Below are 20,365 nucleotides of genomic sequence, written 5' to 3' on the forward strand. Positions count from 1 at the left end.
TACCTGGACTGAGAAATTTTAGTTTTCGAAGGACTTCTTAACATTAGTTCAGTGTCATAGAAATGGCATTGTGTCCAGTTGCTGACCTCAGTCTTTGTAAAATACCCGTATCATCATTGGCTCACCTATCAACACTGAGGCTGTTAGCAATAATGTTTTATTAATAAAGGACATTTAGCTTACTTTTGATGGTCATGGGTGCTTACTGGCCCTTCTAGAGGCAAAAATTAATAGCATTATTCTAAAGATGAGAAGATTGAGGTCCAGTTTAGTGGGCAACCTGTAACTGAATTCCGTCCGTTGGACTTGAGTTCAGGTATCTCCATTGACTGTTTACTTTGGACCACACTGATCTCTCCTGCGGTTTTTGGATGTCTCAGTCACTGATAAACTGGTAGTCAGAGTTTCCTTCAGAGTTACAAAGTGAGTACAGCACGAAGATTGGTTATCAAGTTACTGTGATTTTAGTGAACGGATTAATACAGAGATGAGAGCAAATGATACTGTTTTCTCAGAGGGAACTTGTTGTCTTGGTCTTAGCTGATCTCAAAAATTCTGAAATGAGAAGAACACAAGAATCATCCCATCCCCTTTGATGCCCAGTTTACAAAGATGGCTTAATTTGGGGAGAGACCTCCTTATTTGATATTGTTGGATAGCTTCAGAGCAGGAAGGATCCACTGGTTCAGGTGACCAGTACATGTATTCAGGTGCTGTGGGCGTCATCTAGGAGAGCCAGTGCTGGCTTCCTGTGTTAACAAAAGAAAAGGTTTAGCATAGTTCAGCATTGATTTTCAATCCTTTTTCTTGTTAAGACTTAAGGACTATAATCCACTCCTAACAGTTACCTTGGCCTGTTTCAAAAGTGGTCTTCATTTGATTGGCTTGAGACGAGAGGCAAGGGCAAATGATTAGTGGAATGTCAGCTACGTAGAGACCAGATAAGGGTTGGGAAAGCCCCTCCAAGTAATTCTGGTACTTTCTGTCTCCATCTCTTTAGCAGTCACTCTGAAAAGGAAGTAGGGGAAATCATTGAAGACTGTTATGTAGAGGTGGGAGCGCTCATCTAGCCAGCTTTTCTTCCTCATTGCATGGAGACCTGAACACTAAGGGACAAATAGATAAACACGGAGAAACAAGTTTGAACACTTACCTGGCCTAATAAAGTCTTTATCAGAGGTTCTCAACCTTTGGGTCACATCCCCTTTGGAGGTCAAACAACCCTTTCACAGGGGTCCCCTGAGGCCATCAGAAAACAGATGGTTACATTATGATTCATTACAGTAGCAAAGTTACAGTTATGAAGTGGCAATGAAATAATTTTGTGGTTGGGATCATCACGACACGAGAGAGTGTATTAAAGGGTCACAGCATTAGGAAGGTCAAGAACCTCTGATCTGTATTCACTCAGCTTATATTTTCCTGCCTTACCCAAGTCCAATGCTAAATTGTGTATACTTAGGGTATCCAGTCATTTACCACAGCACTGATTGGGTATTTCTGAGTCCTGGGCACTGTGTCAGCTTAGGCAGTAAAGAGAAGTGAGAAGCTGGGCTTGGTGGCACATAGCTATTACAGTCCCAGCAGTTGGGAGGTAAGAACAAGAGTCTCATGAGTTCAAGGCCAGCTTGAACTACATGAGACCCTTTCTTTAAAAAGAAAAGAGAAAGCGTCTAGAAGCCTCACTGTGTGGTTGGAACAGGAGATGGGATGTTAGGTGGGTGTCTCTTGGCAGGGCTGTGAGGCTCAGCAGGCAGCACCTCCTAGTGGAAGCTCTAATGTTGCCCTTGCTTGGCCAGGTGCCGGATGTGCTCACTGACCTTCTACTCAAAGTCGGAGATGCAGATCCACTCCAAGTCACACACCGAGACCAAGCCCCACAAGTGCCCACACTGCTCCAAGACCTTCGCCAACAGCTCCTACCTGGCCCAGCACATCCGTATCCATTCAGGGGCCAAGCCCTATAGTTGTAACTTTTGTGAGAAATCCTTCCGTCAGCTCTCACACCTGCAGCAGCACACCCGGTAAGGCTGCTTTTACCCCTCCCTACCTAGGTACAAAACCTTCAAGGCCGTGTGGCCTGTGCCAACCATTCTCTCCTTTGCCTTTTGAAATCTTACTCTTTTGTTACTATCTGAAAATTAAACTGTGTAACCTAGCAGTGTGGGGGGCCTTGAAAATTGTGATTTCCAATCCCCAGTTCTGGAACAACTTTTGTGGTTTCTTTCTGTGTCTGTTTGGAAATCTTCTACAGAGCAGACCCTGCTTTTACTATATGCTTCAGTTCAGAGCCATGGTGTGCACTCAACTTCAGGTCCATGGGGAACAGGCGGTATTGGCCTATGTTCAAATTGCTTTTTGGAAACAGGGTAACTGTGGTGAGTGTATAACCTTAGGAAAAGGCTGAACGAGCGAGGGTTGACAAGACTGAGTGCCGTAAGGTTACCGAGAGCCATGGGTTGCAGTCTTCATCATCTCACTGCCATTCTAGCAACCGACTTGCAATCAGCAACAACCTAGGCATGGGTGTCCTCCATTAGCCTCTGCAGCCGGAGCTTTATTGGGAGGAGGGAGGAGGGGGTGCTCTCATCCGTCAAGCAACATCATTTCACCCAGCAGAGAGCTGAGCCCATGGTGTCGAACTGCTTCCTCCTCCCTCCCCCCCTTCCCTCCTCTCCTCTCCGGCAGGATTCACTCCAAGATGCACACGGAGACCATCAAGCCCCACAAGTGCCCGCACTGCTCCAAGACCTTCGCCAACACCTCCTACCTGGCCCAGCACCTCCGTATCCACTCGGGGGCCAAGCCCTACAACTGTTCCTACTGCCAGAAGGCCTTCCGCCAGCTCTCCCACCTCCAGCAGCACACACGGTAAGGGAGAGGGGCGGGCTATTGATCCCGCCCCGCTGGCATGCCCTCCCCACCCCCGCCCCGGAGACACACAACCACCCGCATGCGGGGGGGCGGGGGAGAGACCTGGCTGGAGGTGAGACCTGGCTGGAGGAGAATATGACTGGCAACAGAGAAAAGAAGTGGAAGCCAAGAGTCTTTCTGGAGCACAAACTGTATTGAAAAGACACAGTGATTGTGTGGTACTTTCCTGATTGATTAAAGACAGAGGCAAACTTGGAGCAAAGAGGACTCTTTCCTTCGCTTTCCTCCCTGGAAATACCAAGCACACGTCTTACCAGATTTCTGCTCTGGTGCCTCAGGGCACAGTTAGAATCGGGAGACGTAATCAGATGAAGCTGGCACCAGCCTGGATACACTCACAGCAAGAAGCAAGGTTGATTTCAAGGGATGCCAAGAGAAGAGCACAGGAGGAGACATGAACTGAACATTCACAGAGGAGTGGAAACAAACGAAAAGCTCTTACTTCATAAGCAGGATGCTTGTTTGCATTTCATCTCAATGTGGAGTTACTAGGGAGAAGGCAGTCTGACAGCTTGGGACCAAAGAGCTGATGGTTTCCTTTTCCTTTGGTGATCTATCAAGATGAAGTCCAGACTTGGCAATTGGCCATCTCACCCTGCTTCCTGTGGATGTGATGTTCTCACCTGAAAATGGTCAGACGTGGAGTTTGCTGTCTTCGTGTATTTGAGGCCTTGATCACAGAGATGGTCTGAAGCCCTAAAAAGGAGCAGGTGTTGGTGCATCCTCATGTCTTGGCGCATCGTAGTAGATAGAGTGCCTTATGGTGTTGGGAAGAGGAGAGCTTGGTTCCAACCTCAGGATTTCCTGTCATTAACAGCTTAGACTGGAGGGAATCTCCCCAGGGATTTCCACGAGTTTCCACTAAAGTCACTGCTTCTTTCAACAGTCATTGTAACAGGACTGTCTCTGGATAGGACGCTCAAGGCTGAGGGGACAGTTTCTGCCTATAGGCTAGAGACCAAGGAGGAAGTGTTGTCTATTCTTCTTTCTTATAATTGTATTTACCTTGTTTCTGAATGCAAATTTGTATGTCAAATCATGCCCTGCCTGTGACCTGGTGACTGAGTCCTCAGTCCTTCTTCTCGCAGCAGAATCCTTGAGCTGAGTGCTGTAGGCAGTGAGCAGAGATGAGGCATCACAAACCATCCCAGGGCAAAGGGGGGCTTGAGCTAGCGCCTCCTGCACATGCGTCTGAGCAGCTTTCTTGGAGGCAACCTGAAGAACCTGAGATCTTGTACGGAGCTCGTCTCCTAAGTGACCTTGCTTACGTGCATGCTCTGCCTCTTCTCGTCCTCTGTAGAATCCACACTGGCGATAGACCATACAAATGTGCACACCCGGGCTGCGAGAAGGCTTTCACACAACTCTCCAACCTGCAGGTCAGTGTCTGGATTGCACATGAGATCTTGAGTCTCAAACTTGGGGATGCCTTTTAGCAAATACTGTGATTCTCAGGGTTTTTCCAGAAAAATACATTAAAAATTACTGAGGTAAGGCTGGGCCTGCCAGGCTTTAATCCCAGCTGCTTAGAAGGCTGAGGCAAAGGATCCAAAGTTTAAGACCTGCCTAAGCTACAAAATGAGTTCAGGTCAGCCTGATATAACCGTGTCTCAAGGTTTAAAAATAAAATTGTTGTAAAGTGCTCGCCACAAACATGAAGGTTCGAATTGATCCCTACAATCTTAAAAAAAAAAAGGGCTGGAGAGGTGGCACAGAGGTTAAGAGTACTGTTTGTTCTTCCAGAGGTACTGAGTTCAATTCCCAGCAACCACATGGTAGCTCACAACCATCTGTAATGGGATCTGATGCCCTCTTCTAGCTTGCAGGCACACATGTAAGCAGATCATTGTATACATAATAAATAAATTAATAAACAAATAATAAATCTAGAAAACCATTAGTCGTCTTGGTGTGAGCTGGTTGTCCCAGTGCTGGGAAAGTGGGCATAGGCATCCCCAGAGCACACTGCCTAGCCAGCCTAAGCAATGGGCTAGCCACAGGCCACTGAGACTGTGTCTAAGAAAATAAGGTGGGTGACTCCTGAGAAATGATACCAAAGTTGTCACTGGCCTCCAAATGCATGTGTACACATGTGCATCTGAACAAACACCCAAAAGGGTTATTTTTAAGAATTGGAGATTGATAAGATGGCTCAAATCTGAAACATACTTGCTGTACAAGCCTGACTGACTATCTGAGTTCGACCCTTGCAGCCAACATTGACTGGAAGGTGAGAACCCTCTCAGAAGGTGTCCATTATCTTTTATTCATGTACCATGGCAAGTACGCACACCCACACATAATGCATTTATGCCTGTACGCACAGTCTGGGACACAAACGTACACACACAAATGAAAGGAGAAAGACCAGTTCTGTAGCTCACTGATAGTTATTGTAGAGCATGTACCAGGCCATAGGTTCAGTCCCTGGTACAATTACCAAATTTAAAAAAATAAAACCAAAAAGCCCAAACCCTCAGGTAATGGCAATAGTGACATGTGCCTGGGACCAGCCTCCCTTGGACTTCATAGCAAGACACAAGAAACAAAAAAAAAAGAAAATAGCATTCAACACTTAAGAGCATTTGCTGTTTTTGCAGAGGTCCTAGGATTATGTTACAGTTACCTACCTCTAACTCTACTCCAGGGAATCCAGTGCTACTTCTAACCCCCAAGGCACCTGTACAAATACTCATTTTTGAGGGCCTCTTGTTTTGTTTTTGTTTTTTGTGCAGGGGGGATGGAGGTTGGGTTTTTTTGGTTTGGTTTGGTTTGGTTTTTGAGATAGGTAGTCCTGGCTGTCCTGCAACTTGCTCTGTAGACCAGGCTGGCCTGCACAAATATTAAAAAAACAAAAACACAGCCTAGGCTACATGAAACCCCATCTCAAAAACAAAACAAAGCATAATCCTAATATATGAGCCAATCCCATGGTAGCATTAATAGAACATTGATATCCCCAATCTCACAAAGGCACTCAATGGGAAATATGGCATATTTTTCATGTTTTGGTTTTGTTTTGTTTTTCATAGCCTACTCTAGGCAAGCACTCTACCACTGAGCTACACATGCAATCCTTGTGGTTTTGTTATTAAAATGGTGTGCCGTGCATGTAGCTCAGGCTGGCCTTGAACCTGCCATCCTAACTCCTCAGCCTTCTAAGTGCTGGCATTATAGGCATGTGCTGCTATGCCCAGGATTTTTGCAAGGTCTGTGGCTTAGCTGAATGTGAACAGATTCCTCTCACCTGATACAGCCGATCTGTAGTGTGAGAGAGCAAGAGCGCAGAGGCACACCTGGTCCCCTGTGTGTGTAGACAGCTGTGGCTATTATGCTTGAGTGTGGCTGTAGCTGGATGTCTGCCTCTATAGCTCTCCACCTTATTTGTGACACAGTATCTTTTACTGAATCTGGAACTCACCATTTTTTTGACTAGACCGGTAAGCCTTAGGGGTCTGTCTTCCTGTTTCCACAACACCTCACCCTACTCTTACGTGGATGCTGAGGGTCTAAGCACAGTTGTTAATGCACTCTACCTACTGAATCCTTTCCTCAGCCCTTAGCTCAATATTTTGAAGAGTTGATTCTGTGAACCCCTGGAAAGGACATGTACCATTTGAGATAACATTTCCTCTCTTAGTCACTACTCCTAAAGTTTCATTCAAAGCAGTCTCTACTGTTTCCTGTAGAAAGGGAAGCGAGGATGGTCTATGCTCACCTTGGGGCTGTCTCTCTATAAAGGCCAAGGAAGAGTCAGTACTTACTTTGGTTTCTCTCATTGGTTTGCAGTCTCACAGACGGCAGCACAACAAAGATAAACCCTTCAAGTGCCACAACTGTCACCGAGCATACACAGACGCAGCCTCACTAGAGGCTCATTTATCTACACACACAGTGAAGCACGCCAAGGTTTATACCTGCACAATCTGTAGTCGGGCATATACATCAGTAAGTACTTTGTGACTCCCCAACCCCCATATGTCTTAAGACAGCAATCCACTGTGTCCTTTCTTGATGGAGGTCTGTTGGTGACTGGCCTGTCACCTGCTTTCCCCCGCTCTTGCTTAATTGTCAGTATTCAGAGACAGTTAGCACCATAAACAATGACTTTCATTCTAGACATAAAAGGCTAGCTTTGTGAGGGAAAAAGATTTCAGGTACTTTCTATAAGATTCTAGAACAAGGTTATAATTGCTTCTCTCAGAGGTCTTTGAGAGAAATAGGTTTCTGTCTGCCAGCTCAGTGTGCACAGTGACTTCTAAAGATTCTGTTCCTTGGGGTTGGAGATTTAGCTCAGTGGTAGAGCAGTTGCCTAGCAAGCACAAGATCCTGGGTTCAGTCCCCAGCTCTGAAAAAAAGAAAAAAAAAAAAAAGATTCTGTTCCTTTTTGCCCAACTCCAGAACATCCCTTCATAAATAGATACAACAGAGTAAGAGCCCAGGCTGGGAGTTGCAGGTTATCTTTTCCCTTCCTTTTATCTTAACTTCTTTTTATACCCGTCTCCCTCAGGAAACATATCTTATGAAACATATGCGCAAACACAACCCTCCTGATCTCCAACAACAAGTGCAAGCGGCGGCAGCGGCAGCGGCAGTGGCCCAGGCTCAGGCCCAGGCTCAGGCTCAGGCCCAGGCCCAGGCTCAGGCCCAGGCCCAGGCCCAGGCTCAGGCTCAGGCCCAGGCCCAAGCTTCACAGGCATCACAGCAGCAGCAACAGCAGCAGCCACCACCTCCACAACCACCACACTTCCAGTCTCCTGGGGCAGCTCCCCAGGGAGGGGGTGGTGGGGACAGCAACCAGAACCCTCCACCCCAGTGTTCCTTTGACCTGACCCCCTATAAGCCGGCAGAGCATCATAAAGACATCTGCCTCACTGTCACCACCAGCACCATCCAGGTGGAACACCTGGCCAGCTCTTAGAGATCCGTACTGCCATCCATTGGAAAGGGGAGAAGTCCTGGTCCCTCCTTTGTCAACTCTTCTTGGTGGGAAAGTTCTCTTCTTCCTTGACAAGTCCTGTCTCCAGCTCCTTGGGTCTCAGGCATGGCTTTTCTTCGCAAGATAACCATCCTTAATCTCAGCTGCTCCTGATTGGCCAAGGAATCCTGAGCTGATAGTGTTATCCAACAGCCCCCATCCAAGCAGAGCTTTTAAAACTGGGGCTTGGTGCTTGAGAGAAGGATCCGCTGTAACCTCACATCTTGTCCAGTGTGTGGGCGATTACCTTTCTCTCCATCCTCAAAGTTGGGGCTGATAGAAGACTAGTGGCTGGCCCTCCCAGATAACAGAGAAGGAAGCTCTAAATGTCGCCAGCCTTCCGTTCTATGCTTACCTGTAAAAGAACAGATTTTGCACGTGGCCTGATCCCTGTGAGCCATTTTCTTCCCCTTACATGGTCTCACTTCATATTGGGTGGTGACTATACCTTTTTTATTTGTAAGGGGGGCAATAGCTGATACATGGTCACCAAGGTGCCAGAGATTCCCCAGGTGACCAACGGTGGCTTAAGAGTGTGAGTTACCATTTTTCCTTACAACCTCCTTCCTTCTCTGCCAACCAAGGGCCTATATACTCAGTCTCACTACCCCAGTCCAAGGAGCTCTGGGAGCTGTGTAAGCTGTGTTCTCTGCGATGCCATCTGGGCTTTGCAGAGAAGGGAGAATTCAGGGCACACACAGGACTGGACTTAGCCTCCCTAGGTGCCACGGTCAGATGCCGGACATGGATTTATATATAAATATATATATATAAATATATATATATACCTGCTCATCACGGCCATCTTTGTTGTAACCATTTCTGTGTTTATAAATGCATTATCTCTGAGAATTTTCATATTGATGTTTTATTTTTGTCTTATTTTTTTTTTCTCCACCTTGTCCTCTGGCCATGGCATTTTAATTTTCTTTTCCCTTTCAATTTTTTTAATCATGGGAAATTTCAGATAAAAGAAAATTAAAATAATCAGGAATTATACAGTTGTTATAAAGCAATTTAAAAATGAAAAACTTATGTACAAACTAAGGGGTGTTTTTAGAACATTGTACAGAAATAAATTTGTGTTTAAGGATGAGAGGCAGTAAGCAGCTGATGTAAGCTAGCATGGGAAAAGACTATTTGGGGAGCTATTCCAGGACAGCACTAAGGATTTAAACTGGAACGTGTGGAGAATGGATGCTTGGGTGGTAAGCTACCATATGTTTTATTCCAAGGCCATTTTTAGTTTAGGAACATTTGTGTACAGATTCTGCCATAGAGATTGCACGCCTACTTATGTGAGACAAGAATTCATTTAACAAAATGGCTATATTCCTTACCCTTTGCCCTCAAAAACAAAAACAAAAAACAAAAAAAACCAAAAAACCCTGCCAGGCCATGATGGTGCACAACTTTACTCAGAAGGCTGGATCTCTGAGAGGCCACCGTGGTCTACAGAGCGAGTTCTAAGACAGCCTGGTCTACACAGAGAACTTTTGTCTTGCGCAGGTGGGGTAGGGGCACAGACATGTATGGCCTTTTGAAAGGTCCTGCACTACCTGTGCTTCACCTATTTTATCCAAATTCTATTGGGCACTGTGTTTGTATACATAATGTCTCACTAGACTCAAGTGCCTAAGACCAGATGTTTCCCGTGATGGAAACCATAACCTGCTACTGGGTTTAAGACTGAAGAAAACGGGGTTTGGGATTTAGCTCAGTGGTAGAGCGCTTGCCTAGCAAGCGCAAGGCCCTGAGTTCGGTCCCTAGCTCCGGAAAAAAAAAAGAAAAAGAAAAAAAAAGACTGAAGAAAATGCCAAATGTAGTGAGCTTCCCGTGATAAATAATGATTATCATGTTCACCTAAAATGGAAGATTGTTGTACTGCACAGAGCATAACAAGAAACCTAAGACTTCTCACACTGTACCATGAAAGGATTCAGCTAATTTCCCAAGACTGCTTCATGAAGATTAAATCCTTCATACGGTACTGAAAAAGTTGACAAGTGTTCTCATATCTGAGAACTGACCAGCTGTCATTACTTAGTGATGTGGGTAATAAGTCCCATTTAATTTGGGACGAGGCATCCAGGACAGTACCTCAGTATACCCCATTGTTGGTTACTGCCTGGTGTACTGGCCAACTACGGAGAGTTACAACCCCGTTCTCCTCACAGGATTGGAATCCGCACCTTTGTGGGTGAATATCCATTTCCACTTTCACTCGATGTTGTCTATTCTCACTGTATAGAAAAGAGTGGGCAGAGTAAATTATCTAACAGCATGCTTTTAAAATGGAGTCCACATCCCACTGCCTAACTTTAGCATCTGCTCAGTAGTAAACTTGGGCTTTTATGGTGCCCTTTACATATTTGGGCTAAGGGAGCTAGAACTTTATTTTAAAAGTGCTATGTGGTGTAAATTCTGTGAAAGATGTATCAATTCGAGGTGACACTATTTGCAAGACTCTACCACCACTATTACGGGGTTTGAGTTCTGTTTCCGTAAGATAGCAGCAACCTGCCGGACTCTTGCTTTTGTACAATAGCTGATACTTTTGACTACAGTGAAGGCTAATGTATATCAGTCTTCTGATATTTACTCGATGACCCAGTCTTTTCAGATCATGTTAATACCATACATTAGTTCAAATGTAAAACATAAACATCGGTTTTCCCATAGCACACGCCTTTAATCCCAGCGTTTGCGAGGCAGAGGTAGAGGCAGGAGGGTCTCACAAATTTGAGGACAGCGAAGGCTTCACAAACTTATAGAAGAGTGGTGAGAGATGCAAAGGGTTAAATTTGCAAAGCCTGACAACTTCTGAAGAAAGCATCTACCTTCTATTCTGCTTAAGCTGTTACTTCGATGATCACATTTATAATAGATAAACGAAAACACTCGATTCCCTATTTGTTGAAAGCGGTTATTTACATAATATAACTACACAGAACAGATTTCCCCCATTTACCAAACATTCCTGTTTTTGGAGGGAAAAAAAGTTTGCTAGAGAATGCAAAATGGCGACTTTGCGTGACGTCATACCTGTCGCAGGAACATACTAACGTCTTACTAAGGGCGGAAGCCAGGCTAAAGCAGCCTCGATGTGGGCGACCGTGAACAGGCGCGCAAAAACGTTCAATGCCGGGCGGATGTATCCGGGGACCGTAGTTTAGTAAGGGCGGAAGTTCTTTTAGGTACGGAAAGGTTGTAATCCAAGAATGGTCACAGCGCCTGTCGTTTCAGTCACTTCCGGGGAGGATCGGAAGTTGCTTTGTTTTGCTTCAAGATGGCTGCTGGGATGTATTTGGAACATTATCTGGACAGTAAGAGCCGACTGGAGAAGGGGACATGGGTCATAGAGTGGTGTAGAGGGTCCGGGTTGACAGACTATATGGCCCCGAGGTTCTGGTAAACTGAAGATCACAGTTGGGAAAGGGTTCTGAGGGAGGATTTATTCGAGGGTGAAGAGGGAGGGGGTGGGGCAGGGGGAATAGAGGCCTCGCTCAAGGTATAGACAAGGAAAGGGCTGTCCCGTGGGATCAGGGCTGGATTTTAAAGGGGTAAGGGTAGCAAGGAAAGTATTTGCTCACTCAGTTCTTGAGGGTAGATTATTTTCCTAAATTGTGCAGGATCGTTATTCACTGCCATTTGGAGCAGCTGCAAATATTTGGTCTAATTCCTTTATGTCTCAAAAGTGGCTTCTCATTAAGCTTGCTGGGTGGAATAGAGCGACCACTGAGTTGATCGCTGAAATGCTTTACTTTATGAGCAAAATCCAGTTCTCAAAAACGAAGATTCTGTCTCTCCCTTCCCCCTTCTCTCCCTTTCTTTTCCCGGCCTCCCCCACCACCACCTCTCTTCCTCTATCCCTCTTTCTCTCCCTCTCTCTTCCTCCCCCCACCCCTGCCCTGTGTGTGTGTGTGTGTGTGTAAGAGACTTCAAAGTGAGAAGTAGTCTGGGGATGTATTAGACAAACTGTTATGCCAAACTAAGGTATTCGCATCTTAAAATAGAGTATTGATTTTAATGAATTAGTTAACGGTAGCAAGCCAAGTCAGAAGTGTATTCTTAGAGAATGACCAAAAGTTTTCGATATTATAAACATGGCAAGATTGATTGAGAGGGAAAATCCAAGGTGAATTCTGCTTAGAAAATAAACTATATCATAGTGTAGCAGATTCAGGAGTAATAATTTAGTCTTTGCCTTAGAAATAGGCATAAAATCTGACAGTGAGATCATTCACGGAAAAGACACAGAGTAAAGAAAAGACAGTGAGCTCAAGAAACCAGCATTTAAAGGACTAGATGTCAGTGTTGGCATTGTAATAAGGCCTCTGGTCTAGTATTGGCAGTGCTAGCAGGAAGGAATTACTTGAAGGAGAAGGTAGTACCAACTGCCTCAAACTTCTTCACAAAGAGGAGTCATTTCATTTGATAATCTGTCTGTTACTAGAAGCACCTTCTTTTTTTTTTTTTTTTTTAATTTTTCTTTTTTTTCGGAGCTGGGGACCGAACCCAGGGCCTTGCGCTTGCTAGGCAAGCTCTCTCACTGAGCTAAATCCCCAACCCCTAGAAGCACCTTCTTGTTTTGACTTTTTAGACAGTATCTAATAAGGCCCAGGTTGACTTTGAATTTGCTACATAGCTGATGATGGGCTTGAACTCCAGGGCCTGCTTCCATCTCCAGTGCTATTGATAAGCACCAAGCCTTGTTTAGTACTAACAGTTTTTACATTTGAGTTAGAGTCACAGAAACACAAGTTTGGGAAGCACATACCTTTAATCCCAGCACTTGGGAAGATCTCTGTGAGTTCTGAGACCAGCCTGGTATATGTAGTGAGGTCTAGGCCAGCCAGAGCTACATAGAGACCCTGTCTTTATATTTATTTAGGAGACGACATTAGAGCACTTGCCTAATGGGGAATCCCCTGATACTAAAGTTCAGTCTTCACCTCCAGAGGGGGGAAAAATGAGGTTAAGCTGTGTAAAGAGATTTCACTCTTATGGAAAGGCTTAACTAATAATGCATTTGTTCAATTGTTTACTTGACACTTTCAGTATACAAGACAATTCTAAACATGAGGGAAATTTAAAGTGGATCCAGGTGTGTGTCCTGGAAGGTTAGGGAGACAGGCCCAGATTGCATTAATTATTTAGTTATGGTTGGATAAATACCAAAAATACTAGCTAGACTATCTTGACAGCCTGTCTGTGTAAGGCATTGTCGGAGTCTGGGCAAGTCTAGCTCTGAAATTGAACTTTGAAGACTAAACAGATGTGGAGTAGGGGAGCAGGTATGATGGGAGTGGGGTGAGGGCTCGAGAGATGGCTCAGCGGTTAAAAGCATTGACTGCTCTTCCAGAGGTCCTGAGTTCAATTCCCAGCAACCACATGGTGGCTCACAACCATCTGTAATGGGATCCGATGCCCTCTTCAGCTACAGTGTGCTCATATACATAAAATAAATAAATAAATCTTTTAAAAAAATGGGGGTGGGGTGAGGAAGACAGGACTCCTGGGAAGTTGCTGGCAAGTGTGAGGTGCTTAAAAGGCCAGAGTGTTGTCAGAGAGAGCAGGAAGATAGCGTGGCTGAGTGAGCTAAGCCAGGTAGGAGTATGGAACACAGCTGTAACTTACTGAGCGCTGAAGCTGAGAGCAGAGAAGACGGAGGTAGAAGTTCAGAGAAAGCTGGTTTATAGAGTAAGCTCACCAATGAAGAGGCCGGGACACTGGCAGAGACAGGAGGCTAGCTGAAAAAGAGGGGAAGGTCTTCAGCTTTTGAGAAAGGCAAATGAATCCTGTCACAGATAAATCCCTCATTTTCAGGGCAGGGCATTAGCTCAGTTGATAGAATGCCAATCCGGCATTCAGGGCCCCTAGGTTTGATGCCCAACAGTATACAGCTAGCATATTGACACAGGACTCAGGACCCAACACTTGAGAAGAATAGAAATTCATTGTTGGTCATCCTTGGCTACAAAGCAAGTTTGAGCTGTGCTACAGAGACCCTGTCACCAAAAAAATTAGATAAATTAAAAATAAAGAAAAAAAAATCCAGTTTCAAATGAGGGAAAAACTGAACCATACTTTGATTTTTTTTTAAATACTGAATTGTACCTTTGTATTTTATTTTTTTATGAACTATGCACCCATGGGAATACAGTCTCTCTCTCTCTCTCTCTCTCTCTCTGTGTGTGTGTGTGTGTGTGTGTGTGTGTGTGTGTGTGTATGAATGCATGCCCCTCTTGCAACTCAGAAACATTGTATCTCCCAGAGCTGGAATCTCCAGGCCCTGAGCTTTTGTCTATTTTTCTCGTTCTTTGTTTTCCCTTTTAAAACACTATCTTATGTAACCAGATGGCTACAAACTCCCTATGGCTGAGACTGACTTGAGTTCATAATTCCCCTGCCCACCCCCCTCCTGTTTCCAGCTTGAACTTCATTTTCAAAGGAGCTGCCAGGCTAGGGATGTAGACCAGAGGCAGCACACTAGCCTGGCATACTCACAGACCTGGATTCCATCCGCAGCATCACAAAAATAATAAATCAAAAGGTTAAATAAGAAGACAGCTGCAGCACCTTAGTGCTAGAGCCCTTGCAAAGACGTCTGTGTAGTCCACCAGCTATTTCTGTCTCTTCCCAGGTATTGAAAACCTCCCGTTTGAATTGCAGAGAAACTTTCAGCTCATGAGGGACCTAGACCAAAGGACAGAGGGTATGTACAGGATAACAGGCTTTGGTTGACCACCATGTGTTTTCCTGCTCTCTGCTGCCAAACCATCTGGTAAACTGTGACTTATTTGGGGTGTGTGTGTATGCATGTATGTATGAATATATGTATGTGTATGAATGTTCTGCCTGTATGTGTATCTGTGTATCATGTGTGTGCCTGGTATACAAAGAGACCAGAAGGCAGATCTTCCGGAACTGGAGCTAAAGATGGTTGTGAGTCACCGTGTGGGTGCTGGAATCCAAAACCAAGTCCTCTGCAAGAACAGCCAGTGCTCTTAACCCCTGAGCCATCTCTCCTGACTTTCATGGAATTCTTAAAGGAAGATAAGTCATCCTCTTTTCTACTTTCCCACATCAAATGGAGTATTGAGACGATGCCTGAAGAACTCAGTGATGCTAAGCTGGAAAAACAGTTCAGTGGGTAAAGGTGTCCGCTACCAGGCCTGATGACCTGAGTTTGATCCCCTGGATCCACACAGTAGGAGGAGAGATCCTCCCGGAAGTTAGTCCCGAGACCACAACCTGTGGGCCATTGTACACATTCATCTGCACCCATACAAATTATTCACAAAATATATAAGGTTCAGAGGTGTTAGGGTTTTGTACCTTCTTCCTCAAGAATTGAAGATAGCAAGCCCAGACGTTTCTCCTGGTTTTGATTGTTGCTTATGCATGAGAACCACGAGTTATACCTCATTGTTATCAGCAGTTACACAGCACTTGAGACTACATACCACCGCGTGGTGGGCTGCTGGGAACTTTGATGAGGAGCTATTAAAAAGAAAGGGCAGGGTACGGTAGCAAGGCAGGTAGATCTGTGAGTTTGAGGCCAGCCTGACCTACATACTAAGTTTCAGGCAGGCAAGGGCTACATAGTTGGACCCTGTTGTGGAAAAAAAAAAAATTCTGAGGTCATCTCAGGTACATACCCAGAGTTTGAGGTCTGCCTCAGCTATATAAGACCTTTTCTCCAAACAAAAAAAAAAAAAGGAAAGAAAACAAAAGGCATTGGTTAACATCCAGAGTGTATTATATTGTCTTCTTGAACTCATAGACACATAGATGTCCTCTCAGTCCTTGGACTCAGAGCTGATTTGGCTCCACTGAGGTATCCACTGGGAGCCTAAGGAAGGCTACACTACAATGCCCAGGTCGCTCTGCTCCAGACTCACAGTTCACTTTGAAGGTGTCCTCATACCTACTGAAGGATAGATATCTAAGTCTTATGTGCCATCCTATGTAGCCATGTTCAACGAGAGAACAGACTGGGATGTGAAGCCATGACTTAAGTGGCTCCCGCTGAGTGTCTTCATGGATTCACCTAGCACCCTGGACACCTGCTTCTGACGGCTGTCTGCGAGATGGCTAGAGTCGGCTGGATTTCCTTGCAGTGCCATTCTAAGTCTTGATTCTGTGTACAGAGACCAGCTGGCAGTTACAGAATCGTGCACTTTTCCCACTTCTTCCAAAGGCCTGGAATGCCATGACTTGTGGGCATAGCATGTTCCCAGATGCTCTCCCTGCCTGCTGCTGCACTGGGTTACTGTCAGTCTTTTGTCTCTTTCCATTGTCATTTTTAAGAGCCCTACGTTATGTTAGGGGGTAGAGCTCTTTGAGTCAGTGTTCCGGGACATCACCAGCCCTCTAGTATAAAGGTGTTTTGAGCAATATCTCAGATGAACAGACAGACAGAAAAAGAAAGTGACAACAATTGTGAGTGAGTCCAAGCGGTGGGCAGCATAAGATGAGCAAGCCGGACGTGGTGGCTCACACCTGTAACCTCAGCACTCAGGAGGCTGCGGCAGGAGGATTTGCTTGTGTTTGGTGTCAGCCTGGACTGTAAGTTCTAAGACATCTTGAGCTGCAGAGTGAGACTTGGTACTCAGGGTGGACAGGAAGGAGGACGCAGACACAGCATTCCTTGAAGGAATTAGGACCTAATGTTAACATTTCAGACCTGGCTGCTAAGGCGGGAGTATCATAAATTCAAGGACAACCCGGGCAAGACCCTATCTCAAAAAAGGAGGGAGAGAGACCTGGAGGCCAGAGCCCCAGTGAGTGGCACAACCCAGTTTGCAGGAGTCAGGGCAGGGCCGTTTGGAGTTGTTATTAAGAAAGAAGATGGCGGGGTTGGGGATTTAGCTCAGTGGTAGAGCGCTTGCCTAGCAAGCTCAAGGCCCTGGGTTTGGTCCCCAGCTCTGGAAAAAAAAGAAAGAAAAAAAAAAAAAGAAAGAAAGAAAGAAGATGGCCTTGGGATCCAAACTCACGAGGCAAGCAGCAAGCAAGCCCTGCAAAGAAGCGTCTTAAAATGTCATCCAGTGCACTACATGTTAACATGCTGTACAGAGAATTCCACAATGCCTTTGCAGTAGTCTCAACCCCAACTGCGGCAGCCATGTTTTCTGTACCTTGAAGGTACTTTAAGACAGTCTCAGCCAGGCACGGTGGCACATGCCTATAATCCCAGTGTTAGGAAATCTCAGGCAGGAGGATATCCCAAGTTCAAGGTCAGGCTGAGCTACATACTGACAGTCTCAAAACAAGCCAGAAGGCCCAAATAATTTGAGTATGTTGCATTTCCTGAATACAAGGCATAGTACTGGTGAATGTTCAGAACAGTTCACTTGGAAGGTTTTGATGGCCAGTGGAAAAGGTCCAAGGAACAAGAGGAAGAAGTATATTTCATCTAGCCACCAGGGGCCATTGTGACCCAGGCCTGTCTCTGTTGTAGACCTGAAGGCTGAAATTGACAAGTTGGCCACTGAATATATGAGTAGCGCCCGCAGCCTGAGCTCCGAGGAAAAACTGGCCCTTCTCAGACAGATCCAGGAGGCCTATGGCAAATGCAAGGAATTTGGTGACGACAAGGTGCAGCTGGCCATGCAGACCTATGAGATGGTATGGCTCTGTTCATGGCTTCCCACCTATCTCCCATCTAATCCTCAGGGTCAGCTGTGTTGGGATCTGTATTGGGTCTGGGAGATCCATCAGTCTACCTTAGCTGTTTTCTTCCTTTGGGACCAGACTTGGACCGCTTCCCTTCCTTCCCCCACAGGTGGACAAACACATTCGGCGGCTGGACACAGACCTGGCCCGTTTTGAGGCTGATCTGAAGGAAAAACAGATCGAGTCAAGTGACTATGACAGCTCTTCCAGCAAAGGCAAAAGGAGTGAGGAGGGGCGGGGCTGTGAGAAGCGGGGGCGGGGCCGTGAGATGGGGCGAAAGGTCAGAGAGAAGAGGCCTACTCCAGCCTGAGGGAGCAGCACTGCCTGGATCAGGAACAAAGAGAACCTAACCCATCTTTTTGTCTCTGCCTTCTGGCTTACCCTTTCTTCCTAGAAGGCCGGACCCAAAAGGAGAAAAAAGCTGCCCGTGCCCGTTCCAAAGGGAAAAACTCAGATGAAGAAGCCCCCAAGGCTGCCCAGAAAAAGTTAAAACTTGTGCGCACGTGAGTATACCAGAATACACCCACCTCCCAGCCAGCCCTGCCTCTTGCCACTTTCCCTGTCTTCTGTGCCAGTAAAACTGTCACTGTGGTGTCTGCTGGATGGAGAAGAAGCCACACCATGCTTCACCATGATCTTCTACCACCTCAGAGCGCAGGTTGTAGCTTCCCTTCCTGCAGATGACATTTGTCTTCCTCTTGGCATGCAGAAGTCCTGAGTATGGGATGCCCTCAGTGACCTTTGGCAGTGTCCACCCCTCTGATGTGTTGGATATGCCTGTGGATCCCAACGAACCCACATATTGCCTTTGTCACCAGGTCTCCTATGGAGAGATGATTGGCTGTGACAACCCAGACGTGAGAACCGTTTTGCCCTGGGCTCTGGGGGAGGGGCTCTGAGGGGTGAGGACGTGAATAGGAGGTAATTGGCTTGAAGAGAAGAATGCAGAATTGGGGGGGGGGTGACTCGTTTGCTTGGAACTTGAGAAAGTTTCTAAGCTGGAGTAAAGGGTGCCTCTCGAGTCCATAGTTGGCCCTTCCCTTTACCTGGCTCAGGTCCCTCCCTGATGACTGTGTTCCTTCCTTTTCCAGTGTTCCATTGAGTGGTTCCACTTTGCCTGTGTGGGGCTGACAACCAAGCCTCGAGGGAAATGGTAAGTGACAGAGCTGTGGCAGGAGCTGGCTGGGCTGTCCCGGCACCCAATGTAAGAGAGAACATGCAGACTTGTCTTGCTTTCTGCTTGCCTCACTCTTCTCTCCTCCATGTTGGGTTTTAGGTTTTGCCCACGCTGCTCCCAAGAACGGAAGAAGAAATAGGTTTCCTTGGATTCCATCAGAGACTTCTTCTGAATCCCCCTGACCTGGGCTAGTGGACAGAGAGGGGTGCCTGTGCTGGGGATGGGGGTCCAGGGAGATGGGGACAGTGCAGTACCGTCATCCCTTCTCCCTTCTCCCCATTCGGTGCTGAGGCTGCATCCAAACCCCAGTAGAGAAGGTGCCACAGCCACTGACGGGATGTGCTCTCCTTCCCCGCCTCGCCCTCAGAGGAAGTAGTCCCACTCACTGTCCTTTTGCCTCCGTGGGGAGGTTGGTGCTGTGTTTCAGAGGGAGGGTCCTCTTCATTCCCCTTGCTTTGACTTAGAAGTGGGCAGTGGAGTGGGCACTCTCCCAGTCCCCTCAATCCTCCTTCCCCCATTGGGAACTAGGTAGGACAGACTGCCTTCTCTGTGCTCTTCCTTTTCTCCATGGGGAGGGTCTTCTAGGTCATTTGGGCTGTGGCCTAGTTGAGTGGTTACCCCAACCTCTATGGCCCGGGGAATTCTGCTGACTTTGAATGGGAGAGGGAAGGTGGAGCCCAGATAGCTCACATGTAAAGGGAGTCGGGGTAGTAAATAAAAGCTATCCACGCTAGCCTCTGTGTTTATTGTAGAGACTGTTTACGTATATGTGGTAAGCATTCTTTTTGCATTCTCTGGATTGGATGAGAGGCAGGAGGATGGCTTGCCAGAAATAGGACAAGACATAAAACCCAAAATGGTCTTTGTCCTGTGGTATCCTCAGCTTCTCCACCTGGAGGGTGCCGGCATCGGGGACTCAGAACTTTGTAATTACGAGTACGCGCTCCGCGAAACACCTTTCACTCAATAAATCATGTATTTGCTTTATATGTGTGTGCTGTGATAATAGTGTTAGCTTGATTTCTCCTTTTAAATACAGATAGAAAACAGGTATTTTCTTCCCATCTCTCAGTGAGTGTTGGCCACCTCCTCCTTTAGGACAGTATCCCTTGGACCACTGAACCATCCTTACACGTGTGCTCGCCTTGGTCTGCCCTGCGTGCATTTTAACTTTGGGCCTGTTTCTTACCTAAGAGGTGCTTTCTCTAGTTCCTCCCCTTCCCTGCCTTCCTTTCAGACATTCCAGCTCTGCCTATACTCAACAGCCAGATCTCCATAAAACCGCGGACATTGCTTCACGAAGCCCACCGTCTGTATCTGAAGAAGGGTTGATAGAGTACACACCTCCAGGGCCTAGGGGTTAAGTGGCAGGAAGGAGCACGCAGAGCTGGGGTAACAGCTCTGTGGTAGGAGAAGGAGGAATTAGGTCCATTTCCCGGCAGCACTAAAGTAAGTTCGAAGAAAGTGGTACCAAGAAGTAGAGGTTGACTGCTGTTGAAGATGGGACTGGAAAGGCTGCCTCTGACTTCGGTCCTTGGCCCGCTACTGGTGCGGCTCAGAGGAGTTCCCCTCGTGGCCTGGCCCCGCCCTCACCT

At 46.4% G+C, this 20,365-nt stretch overlaps 2 protein-coding genes and 1 long non-coding RNA gene across 38 annotated transcripts in view; 2 read left to right on the forward strand and 1 right to left on the reverse strand.

Moving 5' to 3' along the window:
* Positions 1-9,005, forward strand: part of Zfp384 (zinc finger protein 384) — a 29,530-nt gene extending 20,525 nt beyond the window's left edge. For 9 of the 20 annotated variants that reach the window (XM_063285447.1, XM_017592416.3, XM_017592413.3 and 6 more), the window contains 5 exons: positions 1,800-2,024; positions 2,689-2,871; positions 4,235-4,313; positions 6,724-6,882; positions 7,445-8,764. In XM_063285447.1, coding sequence (XP_063141517.1) covers positions 1,800-2,024; positions 2,689-2,871; positions 4,235-4,313; positions 6,724-6,882; positions 7,445-7,855 — 1,057 coding nt within the window. In that variant the 3' untranslated portion in view covers positions 7,856-8,764. Of the gene's footprint in view, positions 1-1,799; positions 2,025-2,254; positions 2,391-2,688; positions 2,872-4,234; positions 4,314-6,723; positions 6,883-7,444 lie in introns of those variants that run through there. The other 11 variants (XM_063285450.1, XM_063285451.1, XM_063285454.1 and 8 more) reach the window with 4 other exon arrangements.
* LOC102554095 (uncharacterized) lies at positions 442-20,254 on the reverse strand. Of its 11 annotated transcripts, none has more exons than XR_010065936.1 (6): positions 20,115-20,251; positions 15,254-15,418; positions 10,958-13,665; positions 10,105-10,155; positions 849-1,239; positions 442-749 (listed from the first exon to the last, which is right to left on the reverse strand). It is a non-coding gene; the product is annotated as an uncharacterized LOC102554095 (long non-coding RNA). The 11 variants fall into 11 exon arrangements; XR_005503869.2 differs by lacking the exon at positions 20,115-20,251 and adding an exon at positions 17,644-17,753; XR_010065933.1 differs by lacking the exon at positions 15,254-15,418 and having other exon boundaries at positions 849-1,008; positions 13,553-13,665; positions 20,115-20,254.
* On the forward strand, positions 11,178-19,757 carry Ing4 (inhibitor of growth family, member 4). Of its 7 annotated transcripts, none has more exons than XR_005503203.2 (8): positions 11,178-11,238; positions 14,559-14,630; positions 17,379-17,545; positions 17,703-17,817; positions 17,988-18,096; positions 18,412-18,450; positions 18,685-18,746; positions 18,870-19,757. XR_005503203.2 is itself a non-coding variant. In XM_006237349.5 (8 exons), the coding sequence occupies exons 1-8, from the start codon at positions 11,202-11,204 to the stop codon at positions 18,907-18,909; spliced, it is 750 nt and encodes a 249-aa protein (XP_006237411.1). In that variant the 5' UTR covers positions 11,178-11,201; the 3' UTR covers positions 18,910-19,757. The 7 variants fall into 7 exon arrangements, 4 of the variants coding, with proteins under 4 accessions (XP_006237411.1, XP_006237412.1, XP_038963381.1 ...); XR_005503204.2 differs by having other exon boundaries at positions 17,991-18,096; XR_005503205.2 differs by having other exon boundaries at positions 17,703-17,808; positions 17,991-18,096.
* Positions 20,255-20,365: the final 111 nt, after the last annotated feature.

The sequence above is a fragment of the Rattus norvegicus genome, chromosome 4, assembly GCF_036323735.1.
Source record: "Rattus norvegicus strain BN/NHsdMcwi chromosome 4, GRCr8, whole genome shotgun sequence".
Lineage (NCBI taxonomy): Eukaryota > Metazoa > Chordata > Mammalia > Rodentia > Muridae > Rattus > Rattus norvegicus.